The 18,952-nt window shown below is 45.5% G+C and overlaps 1 protein-coding gene and 1 long non-coding RNA gene across 6 annotated transcripts in view; one reads left to right on the forward strand and one right to left on the reverse strand.

Moving 5' to 3' along the window:
- The window catches only part of TULP4 (TUB like protein 4), a 225,974-nt gene extending 212,741 nt beyond the window's left edge, over positions 1-13,233 (forward strand). For all 5 annotated transcript variants that reach the window (XM_072829323.1, XM_072829366.1, XM_072829333.1 and 2 more), the window contains 3 exons: positions 1,319-1,462; positions 3,913-6,428; positions 8,401-13,233. In XM_072829323.1, the coding sequence (XP_072685424.1) occupies positions 1,319-1,462; positions 3,913-6,428; positions 8,401-8,517 (2,777 nt within the window). In that variant the 3' untranslated portion in view covers positions 8,518-13,233. The remainder of the gene's footprint in view (positions 1-1,318; positions 1,463-3,912; positions 6,429-8,400) is intronic.
- Positions 9,881-18,952, reverse strand: part of LOC140635182 (uncharacterized) — a 30,967-nt gene continuing 21,895 nt past the window's right edge. Inside the window, exons 3-4 of the long non-coding RNA XR_012032533.1 lie at positions 14,601-15,723; positions 9,881-13,488 (exon numbers count right to left, since the gene is read on the reverse strand). This is a non-coding gene — a long non-coding RNA (uncharacterized lncRNA). The remainder of the gene's footprint in view (positions 13,489-14,600; positions 15,724-18,952) is intronic.

The following is an 18,952-nucleotide window of genomic DNA, read 5'->3' on the forward strand; positions in this document are numbered from 1 at the left end:
TTGAAAAGATTTGAAATGCAGTATATACAGTAAAACTCTCCTCCTCACCTCTGGCCACCTAATTTTCTTCCCCCTGGAGGCAACTGATGTTATTTTTTTAATCCCTCCTGAGTTTTTTTTTTAAGATTTTATTTATTTATTCATGAGAGACACAGAGAGAAAGAGAAAGAGAGGCAGAGACATAGGCAAAGAGAGAAGCAGGCTCCACGCAGGAAGCCTGACATGGGACTCAATCCCGGGTCTCCAGGATCACACCCGGGGCTGAAGGTGGTGCTAAACCGCTGAGCCACCCAGGCTGCCCCCTCCTGAGATTTTAAATTTGACTTTTTTTTTAAATCAGGCTGAACACCAAAGAATAGCATTTTAATGCATTAATTCCTTAGCTGTAGAGAACCACCCAGAATTTTAAGCCACAATTCATATTCTTTTTTGTGGGCAAGAGAGGTGAACACATAAATAAGGCCCGTGTCTTATTGGAAAAGTTGTCTGAGCCCACAGCAACCCAAGCCAGGCCTTATAGAGAGCATTGCACCAGGGAAGGCTTGCTGGGCCATGGAGTGCCAGCCAGCAGACCACTGGGCACCAGCAGAGTTTCACAAAACAGGAGAATGACAATAATTCAAGAATTTCTACTTACCACACAGGGAGTTGTATTAAACATAAAAGTCGATGGCACAGTTTCATCCTGACTCTAACCTACCACGAAACCTAAATTCAGATTCATGGTTTTTAACCGATTTTGTCTCCTCTAAATATTTGAGTTGCCATCCAGGCATTGTCTTAAATGTTCATGCTGATGAAATAAAATCTTAGCATGTAAAGAAACAGTGTGGAAGTTCCCTAAATCTCTATCCCAATCATGAAACTGAAGTTGAAAGTCAGGAAGACAAGAAACCCAGTCCCAAGTAAAGGGACTTATTCTGTCCTGACCCGTGTCACCCATCTCTTGGGTTGCTGCAGATCCCCCTGAGCTTGGCACTCTGCTCATCTCAACTGTTTTTACTAAATTACAATTCTGACTGTAAATGAGGCTTTTAAAAAATAGATATATCCTCTCCCAGCTCATTCCAGAAAAGCATGTAAGTCTAGAACAGGTTTTTGGCATTTGAAATGTGTGGTTCTGTAGATAGACCACTTGGCAAAGTGACTGGAAATCTAAAGCACGGCTGGGGTGGCCGGCAGTTTATGGGAGGGAGATGACTATCCCCTGCCTGTGCACATCTGTCTTCTGCGGGTAGGGACCCGCACCCCCACTTCTCTTCTTGTGACTCTCCCCTCATGCATGTCCCTGTTAATGTGCTTTCCTCCTTCCCACCAGTAATCTATAAAACCAGCCTCCTGCATCTCCAGCCGCGGCAGATGACCATCTATCTCCCAGAGGTCCGGAAGATTTCCATGGACTATGTTAATTTACCTGTCTTCAACCCAAATGTTTTCAGTGAAGACGAAGATGATTTACCAGGTGTGTTCTTAGGGGGTCGTGACGGGAACAGAGTGGTAAGTAGTGGAGATTACCATGTGTCAGTCTGTGCCTGCCGCCTTGGTTTAGAAAAAAAATATAGAACTTCCTCAGTTGGTGGGTGTGGTGGCACATCACGGGAAAAAGGTCATGCTGTCTCCAAGCTTTGAGGGGAGCTACCGGAGCAAGGACGACGCTGGTGGCCATGATAGCTCATGTCCACAGAACACTCTACCATCTTGTTTTATCTTCACAGTAATCCTGAGTTATGTGCCCCGTTAGAGAAGTTACCAGGACTGATGAGAATTCCACAAAATCAGAACTAACACCGGCTCTCGTTGGCCCTAGGCTAGCCCCCATCCTTTCAGCCCCTGCCTAGAGAGCAGCATCACTCAGTGGTCCTGCAGCACCCACAGAACCCAGTGTCTCAACCCTGCCCCATCTCCGGGACAGAAAGCCTTTAACGTTCACCCATCTCTCTCCCGGTGTGCAATGCACAACTCAGTGTACAGAAGCCTGATCTGAGTTAAAGGTTGAAATCCAGTACAAGCTTTTAAAGTCCCAGTATCCAAATTTTCAAATATCTGTAGCATATTAATTTAAGTGTTTTCTAGGAGGAGGGGATCCTGTTTTGATCAACAGTACAATGATTTCTAAGTAGTCTGCCAGTTATTTCTATGTAACTGTTCTCAAAAAATACCTACCTGTAATTTTATAGATAGGAAGACTTCTCTACTTAGAACCAAACAGGGTTCTGAAAGTCTCTGGTTTCTGAGCCAGAGGAATCCTACATGAGCCACTGACTTCTTTATTTGGTGGTCCTAGAACAGGACTATGGTCCTCCCCAGGAAAGGGAAGGACACACATACCAGCTCAGGCTCTGAACTTGGGGGAGCTGTTTACCTTCTCTTAGCCCAGTTGTTTACCTTCTTCACCTGTAAAATTATTTGTATAGGACTTTCTGACAATTAGCCATCTTGGTTCTCCAGTGGTATAGCCCTCATAGGTGTAGCAGGTGTTCTAGATTATCCAAGTCCTAATCAGCAAGGTTTTGCAACCATATAAACCTGCAGTTTGGTGAAGACCTTTATAGCACGTTTCCTACAATTTCAGAATCTTGGATTCAGAAGTATCTTTTATACTTTCTCTATCACGCCCTCCCTGTGCTTCCAGATGGTGACTAACACAGCTCCCCCTAATGGTCAGCCCTTGTGCTGCTCCTCCTGTCTGGGCTTCCCAGGCAGAGTGGGGAGCATTTTGTCTCAGGGCTTGCACATAATGCTGGTGACAGATTCTTCTCTTTAGCAGGGAAGACACCTGCCCTCAGAACTCCTTGCAGATGAGTGAACATCTGGAGGAGGGATCTGAACAGGAATAATAAAAAACTTGAGACAGGACCTAGATTCATGTAACCAGGAGATAGTTAGATCTCACTAGAAGGCCCCAAGGAGGGGAGAATCTGTGACAGGCACCAAGGGTGGGCTTAGCTTTTGATGAACTAGCAGCCTTCATTCTGTAGTTCTGGTAAAAGATCAGACAGCCTTTGCAATTAGCTAGTTAAATCCTGCTTCCTGCTCATGTACTAGTTGCCACGGCACTTAAAAGGCCCAAATGAGCAATTCTCATTGCCAATGCCCAGTGGTACTCTGAGCACCTGCATGTGGTCTGTAGATCATTGCTCACATTCATACTTCATTAAATCCCCTCTGTGTACAAATAGGATATATTTACAGTGTTTTACAGAGGGTGGCTGTACCTTACATACTGTTTGAAATGCTAAAACAGAAAAATTAGGAAATGATCCTTCCCTAATAATGCTTATTTGCCAGAAGATTTTTTCATTGGTATCTCTACTGCATTTTACATGATTCTCTTTACAAAAACTTAATTTACATATGTACTTCAGATACACATCTGCTGTGTGACATTTCCCATATTGACCAATCCATAATTGTGGATAAACCTACCCAGGACCCTAGGCATTCTGAATGCTCAATGAAGTATCATACCATACAGTAGCTCTCTTCCTGCATGAAAGAGTGGGCTATTTTATGAATTCAAGAGTAAAAATCATCTTTAAACAGTTAAGTATTTAAAAATAAAAAAATTTTAAATTAAAAAAAAAGTGGTATTTGCCAGGGTACCATTTAGGTACCAAATTCAGAAAGTTCAAAAGTTTATTCATTGAAAAGCTTTGACAGTGCCCTTAACCAATGGACAACCAAGCTGTCCTGCAGAACTCACAAATTACCTGTGTACACCTTCCAGAAACCTTAGAGAAACTTTATATATAACTTGTGTGAAAGGTCTGGCTTTCCCCAAGCAAACACATCTCTGTCTATAACAATTGCATTTTGTATGCAAAAAGGACTGGATGAGTTGAGATGTATTACTTATTATGACCCAGTTTCATGGCACTGTTTTGTAAGCAGTCCATTTTTCTTTCCTTCCAGTGACGGGAACATCTGGTGTACCTGAGAACAATCCACCCTGCACCGTGAACATCCCTATAGCACCCATCCACAGCTCAGCGCAAGCCATGTCCCCCACTCAGAGCATAGGCTTGGTACAGTCCCTGCTGGCCAATCAGAATGTGCAGCTGGATGTCCTAACCAATCAGACCACTGCAGTAGGGACATCTGAGCATGGAAGTGACAGCACTACCCAGTACCCAATCTCCAACCGCTACTCCAACCCTGGCCAGGTGATCTTCGGAGGTGTGGAGATGGGCCGCATCATCCCGAACCCTGCTCAGTTGTCCCTGCCGCCGCCAGCACAGGGGGCGATCCAGCTGTCGGTGGTGGACCATGGAGACCGAGACCATGACCACCTGCAGAAGGCTGCCAAGGCCCTGCGGCCAGTGGCTCAGCTGGCTGCCGAAGGGGACGCAGTGGTGTTCAGTGCCCCACAGGAGGTCCAGGTGGCGAAGATGAACCCTCCACCTCCCTACCCGGGAACCATCCCCGCTGCCCCAACCACAGCAGCACCCCCACCCCCGCTGCCGCCCCCGCAGCCCCCAGTGGACACGTGCCTGAAGAAGGGTGACTTTTCACTGTACCCCACAGCGGCACACTACCAGACGCCCCTGGGCTATGAGAGGATCACCACCTTTGACAGCAGCGGCAACGTGGAAGAGGTGTGCCGGCCTCGGACGCGGATGCTCTGCTCCCAGAACACCTACACTCTCCCCGGCCCTGGCAGTTCAGCCACCCTGAGGCTCACTGCCACTGAGAAGAAGGTCCCCCAACCCTGCACCAGTGCAACCCTGAACCGCTTGACAGTCCCACGCTACTCCATCCCGACAGGAGACCCACCCCCGTACCCCGAAATCGCTGGCCCGCTCATGTCCGGCCGGGGCGCTGCCCAGAGGCCTGACAGTCTCATCCACGCCACGCTGCGCAGGAACAACCGTGAGGTGGCGCTCAAGGCAGCGCAGCTGGCCGAGCCTCCGCGGGCCCCGCCGCAGCACCCGCCCAAGCCCAAGGGCGCGGCGCAGTTCCCGGCGCGGCCCCCGCCCGCCCTGTATACCTGCAGCCAGTGCAGCAGCGGTGGCAGCGCGGGGCGGCCCGAGCCGGGCGCGGGTACGGGGGGCGTGCAGCCGGGATCAGGCCTGGCACACGCCGCCAGCACCTCACCCCTGACCTCGCAGTCATCCTACAGCCTTCTGAGCCCGCCGGATGGAGGCCGCGACCGCGCCGACTACGTTAACTCGGCCTTCACTGAGGATGAGGCACTGGCCCAGCACTGTCCGGTAGAGAAGCCCTTGAGGCACCCCACGCTGAGCGAAGCTGCTGTGGCCGTGAAACGGCCACCCCCTTACCAGTGGGACCCTGTGCTGGGGGAGGACATTTGGGTCCCTCAGGAAAGGACAGCCCAGACTGCAGTGCCCCACCCCCTGAAACTGTCCCCTCTTATAGTAGGTCAGAGCCAGCACCTGGACGTGTCCCGAGTGCCCTTTGTCTCGCCGAAGTCTCCCGCCAGTCCTACTGCCACGTTCCAAACAGGCTATGGGATGGGAATGCCGTATCCAGGAAGCTATAACGCACCCCCTATGCCAGGAGTGCAGACTCCCTGCTCCCCAAAAGATGCCCTGTCCCCAACGCAGTTTGCACCACAGGAGTCCACAGTGGTCCTACAGCCAGCCTACCCACCCAGCCTCTCCTACTGCACCTTGCCCCCCATGTATCCAGGAAGCAGCACCTGCTCAAGTTTACAGCTGCCACCTATCGCCTTGCACCCCTGGAATTCCTACAGCCCTTGCCCGCCTGTGCAGAACCCCCAGGGCACTCTGCCCCCCAAGGCACACTTGGTGGTGGAGAAGCCCCTCGTGTCCCCACCGCCCACCGACCTCCAAAGCCACTTGGGTACAGAGGTGATGGTAGAGACCACAGACAACTTCCAAGAAGTCCTCTCCCTGACAGAAAGTCCAGTCCCCCAGCGGACAGAGAAGTTCGGAAAGAAGAACCGGAAACGCCTGGACAGCCGTGCCGAGGAAGGAAATGTTCAGGCCATCACTGAGGGCAAAGTGAAGAAGGAGGCAAGGACTTTGAGTGACTTTAATTCCCTGATCTCCAGCCCCCGCCTGGGGAGGGAGAAGAAGAAAGTGAAGAGTCAGAAAGACCAACTGAAGTCAAAGAAATTGAATAAGACGAATGAGTTCCAGGACAGCTCCGAGAGCGAGCCTGAGCTGTTTATCAGCGGGGATGAGCTGATGAACCAGAGCCAGGGCAGCAAGAAAGGCTGGAAGAGCAAGAGGAGCCTGAGGACGGCCAGTGAGCTAGAAGAGTTCAAGTGCCGGAAAGCCAGTGAGAAGGAAGATGGGCGGCTGGGCAGCCAGGGCTTCGTGTACGTCATGGCCAACAAGCAGCCTCTCTGGAATGAGGCCACCCAGGTGTACCAGCTGGACTTCGGGGGGCGGGTGACCCAGGAGTCGGCAAAGAACTTCCAGATTGAGCTGGAGGGGCGGCAGGTAAGAAAGCATGTCTCAGGGCCTGCCCAGAATGCCTGCTTTCTGGTCTTGACTGGTCTCTGGGGGTTTTTAAAAACCTGGTGAAGGCGGGGGGCGGGGGGAGGGGGATCCCTGGGTGGCTCAGTGGTTTGGCGCCTGCCTTTGGCCCAGGGCGTGATCCTGGGGACCCTGGGATCGGGTCCCACATCGGGCTCCCTGCATGGAGCCTGCTTCTCCCTCTGCCTTTGTGTCTCTGCCCCTCTCTCTCTCTCTCTCTTTCTCTCTCTCTCTCTCTCTCGTAAATAAATAAAACCTTTAAAAAATAAAAATAAAAACCTGGTGAAGGGTATCAGTGCTTTGGCCTTCTAGGAGCCAGTGAGAAATACAGAAAACAACTGATACCTCTTTAAGTGGGGCCAGTCATGGTTATAACTTACGGTGTGCTTATTGCTAGCTTTTATTTACTTTTCATCAAAGCCACTCACGTACTGATTTTTTAAAAGTTAAATGATTCTGCGAGATCCAGGAGGAGAACCAGTAGGCTCCTGCCCAGCCCCTGGCCCACCCCCAAACCATGCTCTCCCTGTCGTGTGCTCCCCAGCTGTTTTTTCTGGCATTTGACACTCCCTTTCTAAAGGACATGTTCTCACTTCTGTTTATTGATTTTTCGGTTTTTTACATCACATATCGACTTCTTCCTGAGGAATGTGAGGGTTTGTTTTCTTCACCCCCACCACCACACATACTCACGTGAACTTCCCCTTTTTCTTCGTTTGTGTAGAGTCATTGGTTATCTCATTATGCTAATGATTTATGATTTATAGCTGAGCCATGTATTATGGCTTAATTATATTTCCTTTTTTATTGTATAGTTTTCTTTTCCCTAGACATAATAATTAGCCAGTGTTTGCTCATTTCTTTGTCTTTATTACTAAGTCATTCCCTTGATTCTCTGGCATAATGTAAATCCCCTTGTGTTACATTACACACTGGGTGACTTGTCAGTTTTTCCTGCTGCAACCAGAAATGGTAACTTTAACCCTGCTGCATAACTGTTGTTCTGGCACTACACCTCTTCCCCACCCTGGGAATTCCCTTCACCTCTCGTATTTAAATCTCATTTTCATTAGTTCACTCAACAAATACCTATTGAGCACCTGCTACTTGTTGGCAGTCTTCTAAACCAGAAGTTGGTAAATGGTGACCCACAGACCAATCCGAACTGCTGCCTCTTTTTATAAATAAAGTTTTATTAGAATACAGTCATGCCCACTCACTTAAATATTGTCTAAGGCTGCTTTTGTCCTACAAGAGAGAGTTGTGGCAAAGACCCTGTAACCTATAAAGCCTAAAATGTTTGTCATCAGCCCTTCAGAGAGTTTGCCGGCCTTGCTCCAAATGCTGAAATAGAGCAATGAGGAAAATAGAGAAAATCACTGTCCTCGTGGAGTTTACCAAAAATGAAGAAAGACCATAAACAAACAAATATATGTATATAATATAGTGTTAGATGGTAACATGTGGTCACACTAAGTACTGAAATGACCAAGGAAGGCAGGCTCAGGAGATGGAGTGCCAGGGGAAGGTGGTGGACTGTGTTGTATTATCTCTGAGCAGTGACATTTGACCATAATGATTGATGTGTCTCTTAGCCATCTATTAGCCTATGGAGTCTTTCTTATACTTTTTCTCTTCTCTGTTTCCTTGGTAAGGAAACCATTTTATTTGACCTCGGGAGCTTTCCATGCTCTGAATTTTTGCTCAGTATTTTTCCACTGCAGGTTGAATATGTTTCCCCCCACACACACACCCTTTATTTCTGACAAACTCATAGTTAGATGAATAAGCTTGATCCAGAGTCACTTTGGTTGGCAAACTTGCCTCCTGGACTGTGCCGACTCCCTCCCTCGGGAGCCACCCTGATGTGGTTGTGTTTCCCACTTTGTTTTCTTTTCATGTCTTTGCTTCTCTGCCCGCCCCAACCCCACCCCAGGTGATGCAGTTTGGGAGGATTGATGGCAACGCGTACATTTTAGACTTCCAGTACCCCTTCTCAGCTGTGCAGGCCTTCGCAGTTGCCCTGGCCAACGTGACCCAGCGCCTGAAGTGAAAAGACTGGTGTCGGGTGAAGAGAGAAGCCTAGTCAGCGATGATGCTTGAGGAGTCACCCGGGGCCCCAGGTGATTGGGGCCAGAAGACACGGACAAAACTGGAAAAATCTGTCAGGCCCGGGAGACAGACTGACCTTTAGTTGTTGTTGTTTGTTTGGGCTTTTATAATCCTTTGTTTCTCTTCTTCTTTTTTTTTTAAAAAAAAAACAAAAAAAAAAAAAAACGAAAGAATACAGAAGTGTGGTATGTGGAAGCAAAGGGTGCAAGGCACCTGGTGTTCTTTAGGAAACGTAGTTGCTGTGGTAATGTCCCACTGTGTGTGCTTCTGTCAGATGCCAGGACAAGGGGCCCTTTGGAAGGAAGGTGGACCACCTTCCCGCCTGCTGTTCTTTGAGACTAGGGAGTGTGCATTATTTTCATTCTCCACACATCTAGCTTTATGACTCGTTCTTACCATAACCACTAGTGTGGAAAAAAAAAAAAAAAAAAACTCTTTAAAAAAAAAAAAGACAACCAAAAGTCCCAAAGGTACAGGTTCTCATAGGGGGCCATTTCATTCACGTTTGTAATGTTACTTCCCCAAAGGTGACTTGACCAATGATGGGTATTGTGGCAAATGCCCTGTGTTTAACTAGTAGGAGTAGGCTTTGTACAGGGGTGCTCTGACCAGGTATAAACAGAATTTGCTCGTGCCGATGGGGCGGGGTGGCAGATAAGGAAGGAGCTCCTGCACATGGACACGTGGGTGGTTTACACAGTGTGACTTAAAATAGTACAAGGGCTGTGCTTCCCTTTGGAGGATGTTTACATTGAAGACTCCACCCTGACAATCCTATGTCAGGATTCCATAGATTCAGTGGTGATTGCCTTCGGGAGAAGGCAAGAGACAAAATGGAAAGATCCTGGCATGTGGTGAGGTAGCGACCTTGTCACCTAGTGCCCTGGTGAGTCACTAGGTGCTCACTCTCTGAAAAGCAGCCTTGTCCCCTTCCCCTTTTATTGTTTAATCTGGAAAGTGTGGCAGAAGACCTGGTCTCTCACAGTGGGTAAGGGTATCGCCACACTTTCTCTCTCTAAAAATGCTGAGGATACTGATTTGAAAGCACGCCTTTCTTCTCAGCCAAATTAAAATTCAGTTGACCAGAAATGTTTTCTTATAGTTTAGAAATGTAACAAAATTGTAAGCATTTGCCAGGGTATTAAAATACAGAGGTATAGTCATCTCTTTGAAAAAAAGTCCCTCAATTATATCTAGGAGGAAAAAGTGTTCTTTATTAACTGTACAGACTGTTCACTGAGGAGATAAGCCACTGGGAACACATTATTAAAATTATAGTACTTTAGATAGCTGGTTGATTTAAAAAAAAAAAAAAAAAAAAAACAGAAAATCCCCTGAGGTGATCTTTTCCCTCCTCCTCCTCCTCCTCCTCCTCCTCCCTAGGGAACACCTTGGGCAGCATCCAGCCCTGATAACAAAGCCCAGCTCACTGTTGCCAGCTACCCACACCTGTGATGTTTTTAGGGCAGGAGCCCAGGAGCTGTCTACTGGCAGAGGGTCCTCAATTGGGATTGTGTTTGGAGCAGACAAATGAAAGACACTATAGAAAAGTCTTTTGAAAATATGTATTTTTACATTCCTTGTTTTGGTTTAAAAACTAGAGAAGAAACTGGCCCGTTCCTTACCCCATAGCAAGACGATATCACTCACCATTCTCTCCAAACCCTGAAGAAACACAGATGAGGACATCTCCCAGCTAACATCAGAGTTTTCCATCTTATATTTTAAAATATTGAACCTGATTCTTTGTGGGTAAATTCTTCAAGAAAGAATTTAGCAGTGTATTCAGAATTATATAATTCTTTTATAGGAGTTTCTGTAGCTTGGTAAGATGTTTCAATGCTTATTATTAGTTGTGCAATAATGGTTATGGCCTATTTCTAAAATAATTTAAATGCAGTTCCCCTGTTTTGTTGTCCAAGAGATAATTATTTATCTTGCTTTAATAGTGTTCTTAGGAATTATTTTGTTACTCTGTACTGGTGAGTTATGCCCATTTTATTTATTTAGAAAAATAGTGTGTTTGTAATGAGTTATTTGGTAGCAGCATATTTTGCTGTGAGAAATAAAGAGGATATGATAGAAGGTGTTTTTTCTGCTGGACAATTTGTAACTTTTCTAATTGGGAAAAAATTCCTATTAATCCTTTAAAAGTAGGTTTTGTTTTGGTTGGGGCTTTTTTTTTTTTTTTTTTTTTTTTTTTTGCATCCTTTGGTATTGATTATATACAGAGCAGATTTCTTTGAGATGACATATCCTAAAATAATATTGCCCCTTCTTTTGAACATTTTATTTTTAACTAAAAATAGAAGGTGCTATGAATGAAATGAAGAGGAAGGATGGCAGCAAAGGAAGGCATTATTGTCAGTAAGTGTCCGCTTTCCAAATTAAGGTTGGTTCTTAAGATACAGAGACCATGCAAAATTACATTTTAGAACTTTTCTTCCTAAGAACAAATAGAGGGTAAATCCTTGGAACAAAAACTGCACAAATATATGTGTGAAGAGAAGGTCAGTGTTTGTAGCAAATAACTGAACTCTCTAAATTCTGGGCTCACTCTCCAGAAGGCCTGTTGGGCACGTGGAGACAGAAGCCTGGTCTGAGGAGGTGTGCATACCTGAGGAGCAGCAGCCGCCCACTCTGTACTCTGGCCCGAAGGAAGAAGCTGTCTCATGCAACTCATTCTTACGTGTCTGCAGCGCCTGTGATGTGGTATCTCTTAAGGTGACAGTGATGGTTTCACTTATTTTAAAGATCGTTTTCATTCCGTCTCAATTTATTAAATACTACTAAAATCAGTACTTTTAAACAGCAGAATTCTACACACTTCATGCTTATTAATAGCAACTTACAAATATTGAGATACCTCATCGAACCGCTAAAGGCATTAGCCTAGTCAACTACATAAAGAATCCATGCCTTTTTGAGGGAAGTAGTGCATAAAAAAACATAAAACCAATATTAAATTTGTTTAAACTCTAACCTCATCAAACCAAAGGCATAGATTTGTGTACAGTATATGGACTGAATGTACCTTTCTAAGAAAAATCAGTGCCGGGGAAGCAGGAAAATGTCAAGGCCTAATGGCAGTATGAATCAGGGTTTTGCAGGTTAGCCTTTTGCCCCCATGTCCATTGCCCCCTGGTTGCATGTCCCACGAAGATATGCAAAAACACATATATGCATCCTGTAATCCTCCTGACTCTGGGGTCAGACCTGCTCCGCCAGCCTCTATTTGTCTGTGAAATGAGGGGGACGACGTAGCCTGACCAAAATTCTAAACTCCCATCCAGCTTTAATAGCCTGAGGGCTCAAAATGTGACCATTTCCTCATTCCACAAACTTGGAAGGTATGTTTCAAAATAATTGCCTTTTATAGAGAAATCTTTCTTTTCCAGCATTAATGAGCTATCTCATGAGTGTATACCCATGCATAAAATAATCTTTAGCAGGTTCACCTCTAGAAACAACTGCTTTTGGAACCCTGTTTGCATAAAATCACACAAAAGCACCTATTCCAGGTAAGACACAGGAACCTCCCCATGTGTGTGTCCTGCTCCATGGACACCCTAGAGAACAGCCTGAAAGTAAGTCACCATTTGCCCCCAAAAACTATAGAGTGGGTTGAGAAAAGAACAAAGGAGTACATGCCCAGGCTGGTTTGAATTCTTAAGTGTGTTCAACAGTGTGACACTATCTTCAAGTTGAAAAGATTGTTTTGAAAGGAACCCATCGTGTCCCTGTGTGGGCGGTCTATCCACTGGCCAAGTCAATAGTTGTGAACAAGTTCGTTAAGACAAAATGTATCAAAAATGTTTGAGTTCCTGGGATTTTGTAATAGCACACAACTCGGATCTCGTCACCATCTGTATTTCCTTCGCTCCGGCTGATGAAAATCTGAAGGGTCGTGGCTTACTTTTTTTTTCATTTCTATGGCTTTGTGCAATTTTCTTGTAACTTATACCAATATTTTCTGTTTACAAGTTCTTTTAAAGGGGAGGGGTAGGGTTCTAAGATCCTGTTGTTTGTTGTAGATAAATTTTTTTTCATATTGTAGAAAAGCATGGGTTATGCGTTTGACTGAAAAAGGCACTGTATCATTTACCAAAGGGGTATTGTTTTTGCATTTGTTTATAAATGCATTATTTTGGTACTGTAAATTTGGACATAATTTCTGAGTTTGTTACTACTGGCATTTCCTTTTTTTCCTTTTTTTTTTTTTTTTTTTTAAATGTAAGTGCACGATGCAGGTGCACAGGTCCCAGACCAAACCAGACCACCAGCATGTTCTTATCCAAACCTTGGGAATAGCGCCGCTGCTTTGTGCACCTCAGTCCCTCCAGTGTTGCTTTGTTTGTTTTTCAATTTCAGCATCCTGCTTTGTTTTACTTTCCAAACAAGATCTGTTGAGATCCCCACTTGCATTCTAACAAGCTCGCCCTTATTTGCCTCTCTTCTGATGTATTTTGTGTATTAGATGGGGAGGTATTCTAGAAGGCATTAATGGTTTGCATTCAAAATGACGTGGTTTGTCCAAATTATTTTCTGTCTTTATTACTGAGATGGATTATCTCCTTATTTTTTTCTTGATGATTTGAAGTTGTAAAAGTTGTCCAGCTATTGCTTAATAAAATTTTGCAGATCAAAAAAAAAAAAATCACTTGTGTTCGGAATTCAGGGATGAGTCTTGAGTCCCCTGAGAAGGTATCACTGCTCTCTATTGGCATGAGCCACCATCCTCCCATCCTCTCATTGATCCCTGGGGTTACTGCCAGCGTTACCTGCACACCCTGGGATCCTTACCATTGTTGCTGTTTTTTGAGAGTTCAAAGGTCATGCTGTCTTCTTGATGAGTTAGTTTTGTTTTTCTTGTGTTCTAAAGACAAAATTCAGGATGCATCTGTCATAGCACCTACAAGGTCAGAGATGTTAGATACATTGACACCTTCTCTGTTACTTTGTAGGAAATGATAAAAGCAGGTTTCGAGTGACTCTACTATCAGTGCTAATATACCTGTTCTTATTCTGGTGAGTTGTAGCGCACCTCCTTGCTCTGCTCTAGCTTTCCCTCTGACTTCCCTTTGAGCAAGACAGAGACTCGGAGGCCATCAGATGCTCATCTGAAACACTGTAGTTCATATGCCCATTCACAGAGCTACCCTTTGCATTTTTTCAGAATAAAAATAAATGTGATCACTCAGGCTTTAGGAGATAACCAAAACCACTGTCAACTCTTACGCATTGAAGTTTTAAAATAATCACAGAACTATAAATCTGCGCTTTAAATAGTAGTAGTTATACAATGCTAAAAGACCTTAATTATGTCTAAAAATCAAAATATATTGTATTATGAAAATTTGTGAACTTCAAGTTAATATTCATTCTATCTTCATTAGTTAATCCAGGTAGCAAGGACACCTGGTCAAAAACAAACTCCCTTTTTCCCTCCCCTCAAAAAACCACAAGGGACCTAAACCCCGATGGCCAGGCTGTATCTGTACCTGTGCTAAGGACCCACATGTAGGATTGTCTTCTCCACCAGCCCCATGTTAACTTTGGGACCATTTATTGTAAGTCAGTGTTTCCAGAGGTGATTTTTAAAGTTCTGGTAAGAAAATTTAGTAAATCCCTTCCATTTATTTATAAATAGGATGCTTTCTGTTTATCCTTCCACTCAGTGTTCTTTTCTGAAAGAATAAGGGATCAGTTTAGCTCTCATACTCTAGTCCCCCAAAAACTCACTGCAGAGAAATGATTGCTTCATGGAGATTACATCCCACTGTTCCGAGAATGCACAGCTAAGTCTCTACATTCCATTATAAAGTGGATGTCTTGTGCCTTCCTTTCAGAAGAAAATTGAAGCATTAAAAGGTTAAAATGACTTCTGGATTCCATAGACAAAAACCAATTATGAAATAGAATCCAAGATTTCTAGGTCACATTAATGAACAGACCTACTTTATTCCCAGCTTCTACTCTGGCGTTTCATGATGATTTGCCTGTAATGAGCTATGAGCTACTTACACTTTGTCTTCTGCAAAAACAGGCAACATAGGTGGGCTGCCCTCACCCATCAGGCGACAGATGAGCTCATCCAACAGCCGAGAGGGAATGCCCATTTCTGAGCCGGCAGTAAGTTGCACATGCAGCCCAGCCCATAGGCTCTGTCACTCACCGGGTGTCACAAAGGAGCAGGTTTGTGTGCTTTTCTCTCTCAGCATATCTTAGAAACATTTCGCTCGGTGCACTAAATATGAAACTGCCATCCACGTGGAGAATGGGGTTGCTTATTAAACCTGCCTAACATTCCTGTTACATCAGTAGCTTCGAATCATAGAGGGGTAGGAGCAGGACTCCAGCAGGAAACTAGAGGTCAGGTGAGAAAAATACTTTTCCATCCCCTCTTCTGTTTCTTCTTTCTGGATCTCCTGCTTTCACCTCACCTTGCTCTACAACGAGTGGGTTCTCTGGCGTTCAGTGATGTCAGAGCCACCCCTCCCAACACATCTCTCGAATGGGAATGGGAGCCTTCAGTGCAGTTTCAAGACTTGTTCCTAATTTAATGAATTTATTAAACATCAGCCACCTCTCAGGACACTGTCCAAGTACTTTGCAAAGCACTTTTTGCCATATGAACTCTATTATTTTCCCCAAAGTGAGGTAATTGGCAATTCAATACCCCATTTGCCATTTAGCTTCTGCCCTATTCCAGACACTCTGAGTGCAGTGGTTATGCAGCATTTTCAGTGCATGCATGATGGTAGCTCATCGCCCCCAGACAAGATGGGGGCAGTTTGGATGATAAAGTCTGGCCCCATAGCAGTATCTCAAACTAATGAGGTTGCTTTCTCAAGCGTGCCAGCCACTTTACCCACTAGGATGTGGAGAGAACTCCGTACTTTCTCTTTCCGCTTTTCTCTAAAATAGAGGATGGCCAGTCCTGCCACCATTTCCCATCATGTGCAGGGAATTGAGAGTCACTGTGTCTCCTTTAGATTTGGCCTCAAACTCATTCAAGTGGCCTGTGGTTTCTTCTTTCTCACGAATTAATTCACTATTTCCTACCTCCACAGGTGTCATCTTGAGGGTCTTCTGTGAACCAGCTATCAAACTCTTGCACTTCACCCGGGGGTGGGGGGTGCAGTCCCTGTCATTAAAAAGAGAAATGCTTTAATCTCTATTCTTTTCCTGTCCCGTATTATGGAACCAGGTCTCTACCAGTATTACATTTTCTTTCTCCAGCAAAAAAGCAAGCAGCCCAGACATCACAGCACTTGAGATGGAAACATGTCATGGACTCCTGTAAGGAGAAGGATTGTCTTTGATAACTCATTTCTTTGTGTACTTGAACCCTATGGGGTCCTCTGAGTCCTGCTTTCCTCAGTACCTGCATTAACTACAATAGTCTCTGAAGTCCTAGGATTGTGGTTGCTTACCAGTATGAAGTTGAGCTTCCTTAAGTCTTGAGAGAAAACATTCCTCTGACAGGAAGAGACTGTCTCCACTCATTCCATTGGAATGACCAACCCCAACCAAGTCTTCATGTCCAGCGGCTTGGAAGAAACAAGCACCACTTGGTTCATCTGATGACCCTGGATCCCAAGCCAGTTGGGAAGGGAATATGCCCTAAAAGCTGCATAGCATTCAATTTGCTGAACTCTCGGGGGATCTCTGCCCCATCTTAGGCATTCTTTTCCAACACCCACTCCCACAGGTGAACTCCTGAGAGACTGAGGGATAGTGGGTACGACACACTTCTGAGGGGATCAGACAAATTTCTCCACAAACCGTTCCCAGATGGCAACGTCCCTAGGAAACCATCAACCAGACCACAGCCACCTCTTGACCACACCACATTCCAACAACCCGCTCAGTTCCTGAGCTGTGTGTGGTGCACTGGGTGGGTTTTGTCCGTCAGTGGCCAGAAGCAGTGAAGGTGAAACTCCTCATCCTGCCGAGACCCCACAGCCACACTGCCGCCCTCACAGGTTGAGATGACAGCACAGGGTACCAGCTCTGCTAACCCATCCATCTCAGCTCTTAGAGTTGTATTTTTCATGGTGTGGGTCTCTTGAGATTGTGCTTGAAAAATGTGAATAATCATTCTGGAATAAAGAACTAATAAGCTTGTATTCAAAAACATAACTTGTAAACAACAGCCAGATTGGTACAGCCAAGAGACTTTTTTCTTTTCTCAGAACACTGTAGAGATACGGCTCAAAATAATTTAATTAGCTAGAGTCCTCTATCGACATGGCACAACACAAGAGAGCATGGCTATACAGTGTTGTACCCCAAAATAAAGGTAAAAATTATACCAACAACCCAACTCCATAACAACAGTGAATTCTGCAAGCCACAGAGATAAAGTACACTCTTGTGACATCATAATTCCCTCTTCTTCAACCCTTTGTGGGAAGAAGGTTTGGTCCCAGTTAAGAGGTAGGGAAAATCCAGGTAGATGATCATAAGTGACTTTGCTCAAATCCAGGCAGGGTTGAAAGAGCAACCAGGAGCAAATCTCAGAGCAGCCAAACCACAGCTCCTCATGGAAAGGCCTCCTGTGAGCTTCATAAGTGACAGAACAAGTACTGACTCCTGGTGAGTGGAAGCCAGTACCTGGCATGGAAACCTGCCCTTCCAGGAAAACAGAGACTGCACCAAAACCCAGGGCAGGGCTGCGCACTGTCCAAGACAGCTGCTTTCAGCTCCCTTTATCCTTGTGGTCAGTCTCCCATGAGGGATACGATGCTCCAAACATCGTGTTTGTCTTGTCCAGACCCCTGCCCTTGCATATCAGGTCATCTGAAAGGCAAACTCTCCAGTTCAGCTGACTTTTCATCATGGAACGTGAGCTGTCAGCAAGAAAGACCTGCCTGGACTTGGGGGGAATGACACAGAGGACAGAAGGGCCAGCAACAGAGTGCTTGGAAAGGGGTCCAGTCAAAGAGGAGAACTAGAAAGGACAGTATCCTCAGAATTTCCCACACCAGCCATCCTCCTAAAAGAAGGAGAGAGTTGATCTCTGACCTTCCCACATGAGCAGAGCAGATGGCTTGCATGAGAGAGGGGCCCGACCCAAACCATCCTGCGCAGAGGTCTCCCGTCAGGTCTCCTTATGCTGTGAAGTGTTCCAGGCTCCCTCCTCCCCACAGAAGTGGTAAAAGTGCTCTGCGATGGGCCTGGCCGCCCAAATGCCCCAGCCTCCCTCAGCGCTGGTGCATGCCTGGCCACCTCCACCGGGAGGTCCTCCATGTTGTTTGGACCGAGTTAGCCCTATGGATAGGGGCAAACCAGCAGGATTTGGGCATCAACCCATTTTTCTTGTAATAGATTTCAATTTTATTAAAAAACTTCTAAAGTATTTATCTCCTTAACAAACAGTGCTACACACACAATCTGCCTGTGTGTGGGTGCCTTTGGAGGAGAGTTCTCGCTGAAACCAAGCTTGAGTGGAAAGCCCTCGGGAAAGGCCGGGTCACCAGTACTTGCGTCAAGTAGTGATCATACTCCACGAACCATGTGGAAAGGATTTCAGATCAATGGGAATAGCAGAATGGGTGAGTCACCGGCCGTGCGATCGTGGAGAGGCAGGATAGGGGTACTATGAAAGCCAGATCAGGGAGCATGTCCTGGGTCTGTCACCAAGAGTGTGTGACTTTGGCAGGCCACACTCAACTCTGGGTTTCATGTTGCTTAACTAAAAAATGAGTTTGGACTAAATCTTTCCCAAGACCCATGCCATATTTCCACAGTAACCTCGCACACCGATGAAGGGAAACAGGCTTCCTTAACTTCAGTATGCTAACATGCTGTGTGCCTAGTGACCACCGAGGGGAAGGAATGCAGCGCCGTGTTTTCCAAACTTCTCTGCCCTTGGAATCCTATGCTAACGGAGCAGCGTATCAGACCAATGGCCCAGGGAATAAATAGGCTTTGTGAAACTGGACTGTTGCTCTCCAAACTCTTCCCAACTTCAGAATTCTGTGCATCTGTGAACTTCATGGAAAACCTAAGGCAGATTTCTTTCCTCCCTCTTCTGCTAGAATAAAAGATCGACTTTGCTTCTGCTCAAGTAGATAAGAGAGACCAGACCCTGGCTTGAGTCTGAAGCATGTTCGCTGAACTGTAAAGGTGTCAGGTTGTGTGATTTTGTTTTTACAGTGTACTTTCTCCCAAAGCCAAACTGATTGAAACAGAAATGAACTCTTGTCCACCACAGCCAACCAAAATGCAAACGTTTGGCTAGTTCAATATGTATTTCTAATTTATGTGAATATAATCTTCTTTAAACAGCAGACTGGGGACGCCAGACTCATTCCGACCTAGCTCATTTTCTGTTCCTAATTAATACTTTGAGGTTTTGCCTCCCATTT

This window comes from Canis lupus, chromosome 1 (assembly GCF_048164855.1).
Source record: "Canis lupus baileyi chromosome 1, mCanLup2.hap1, whole genome shotgun sequence".
In the NCBI taxonomy this organism is placed as follows: Eukaryota; Metazoa; Chordata; class Mammalia; order Carnivora; family Canidae; genus Canis; species Canis lupus.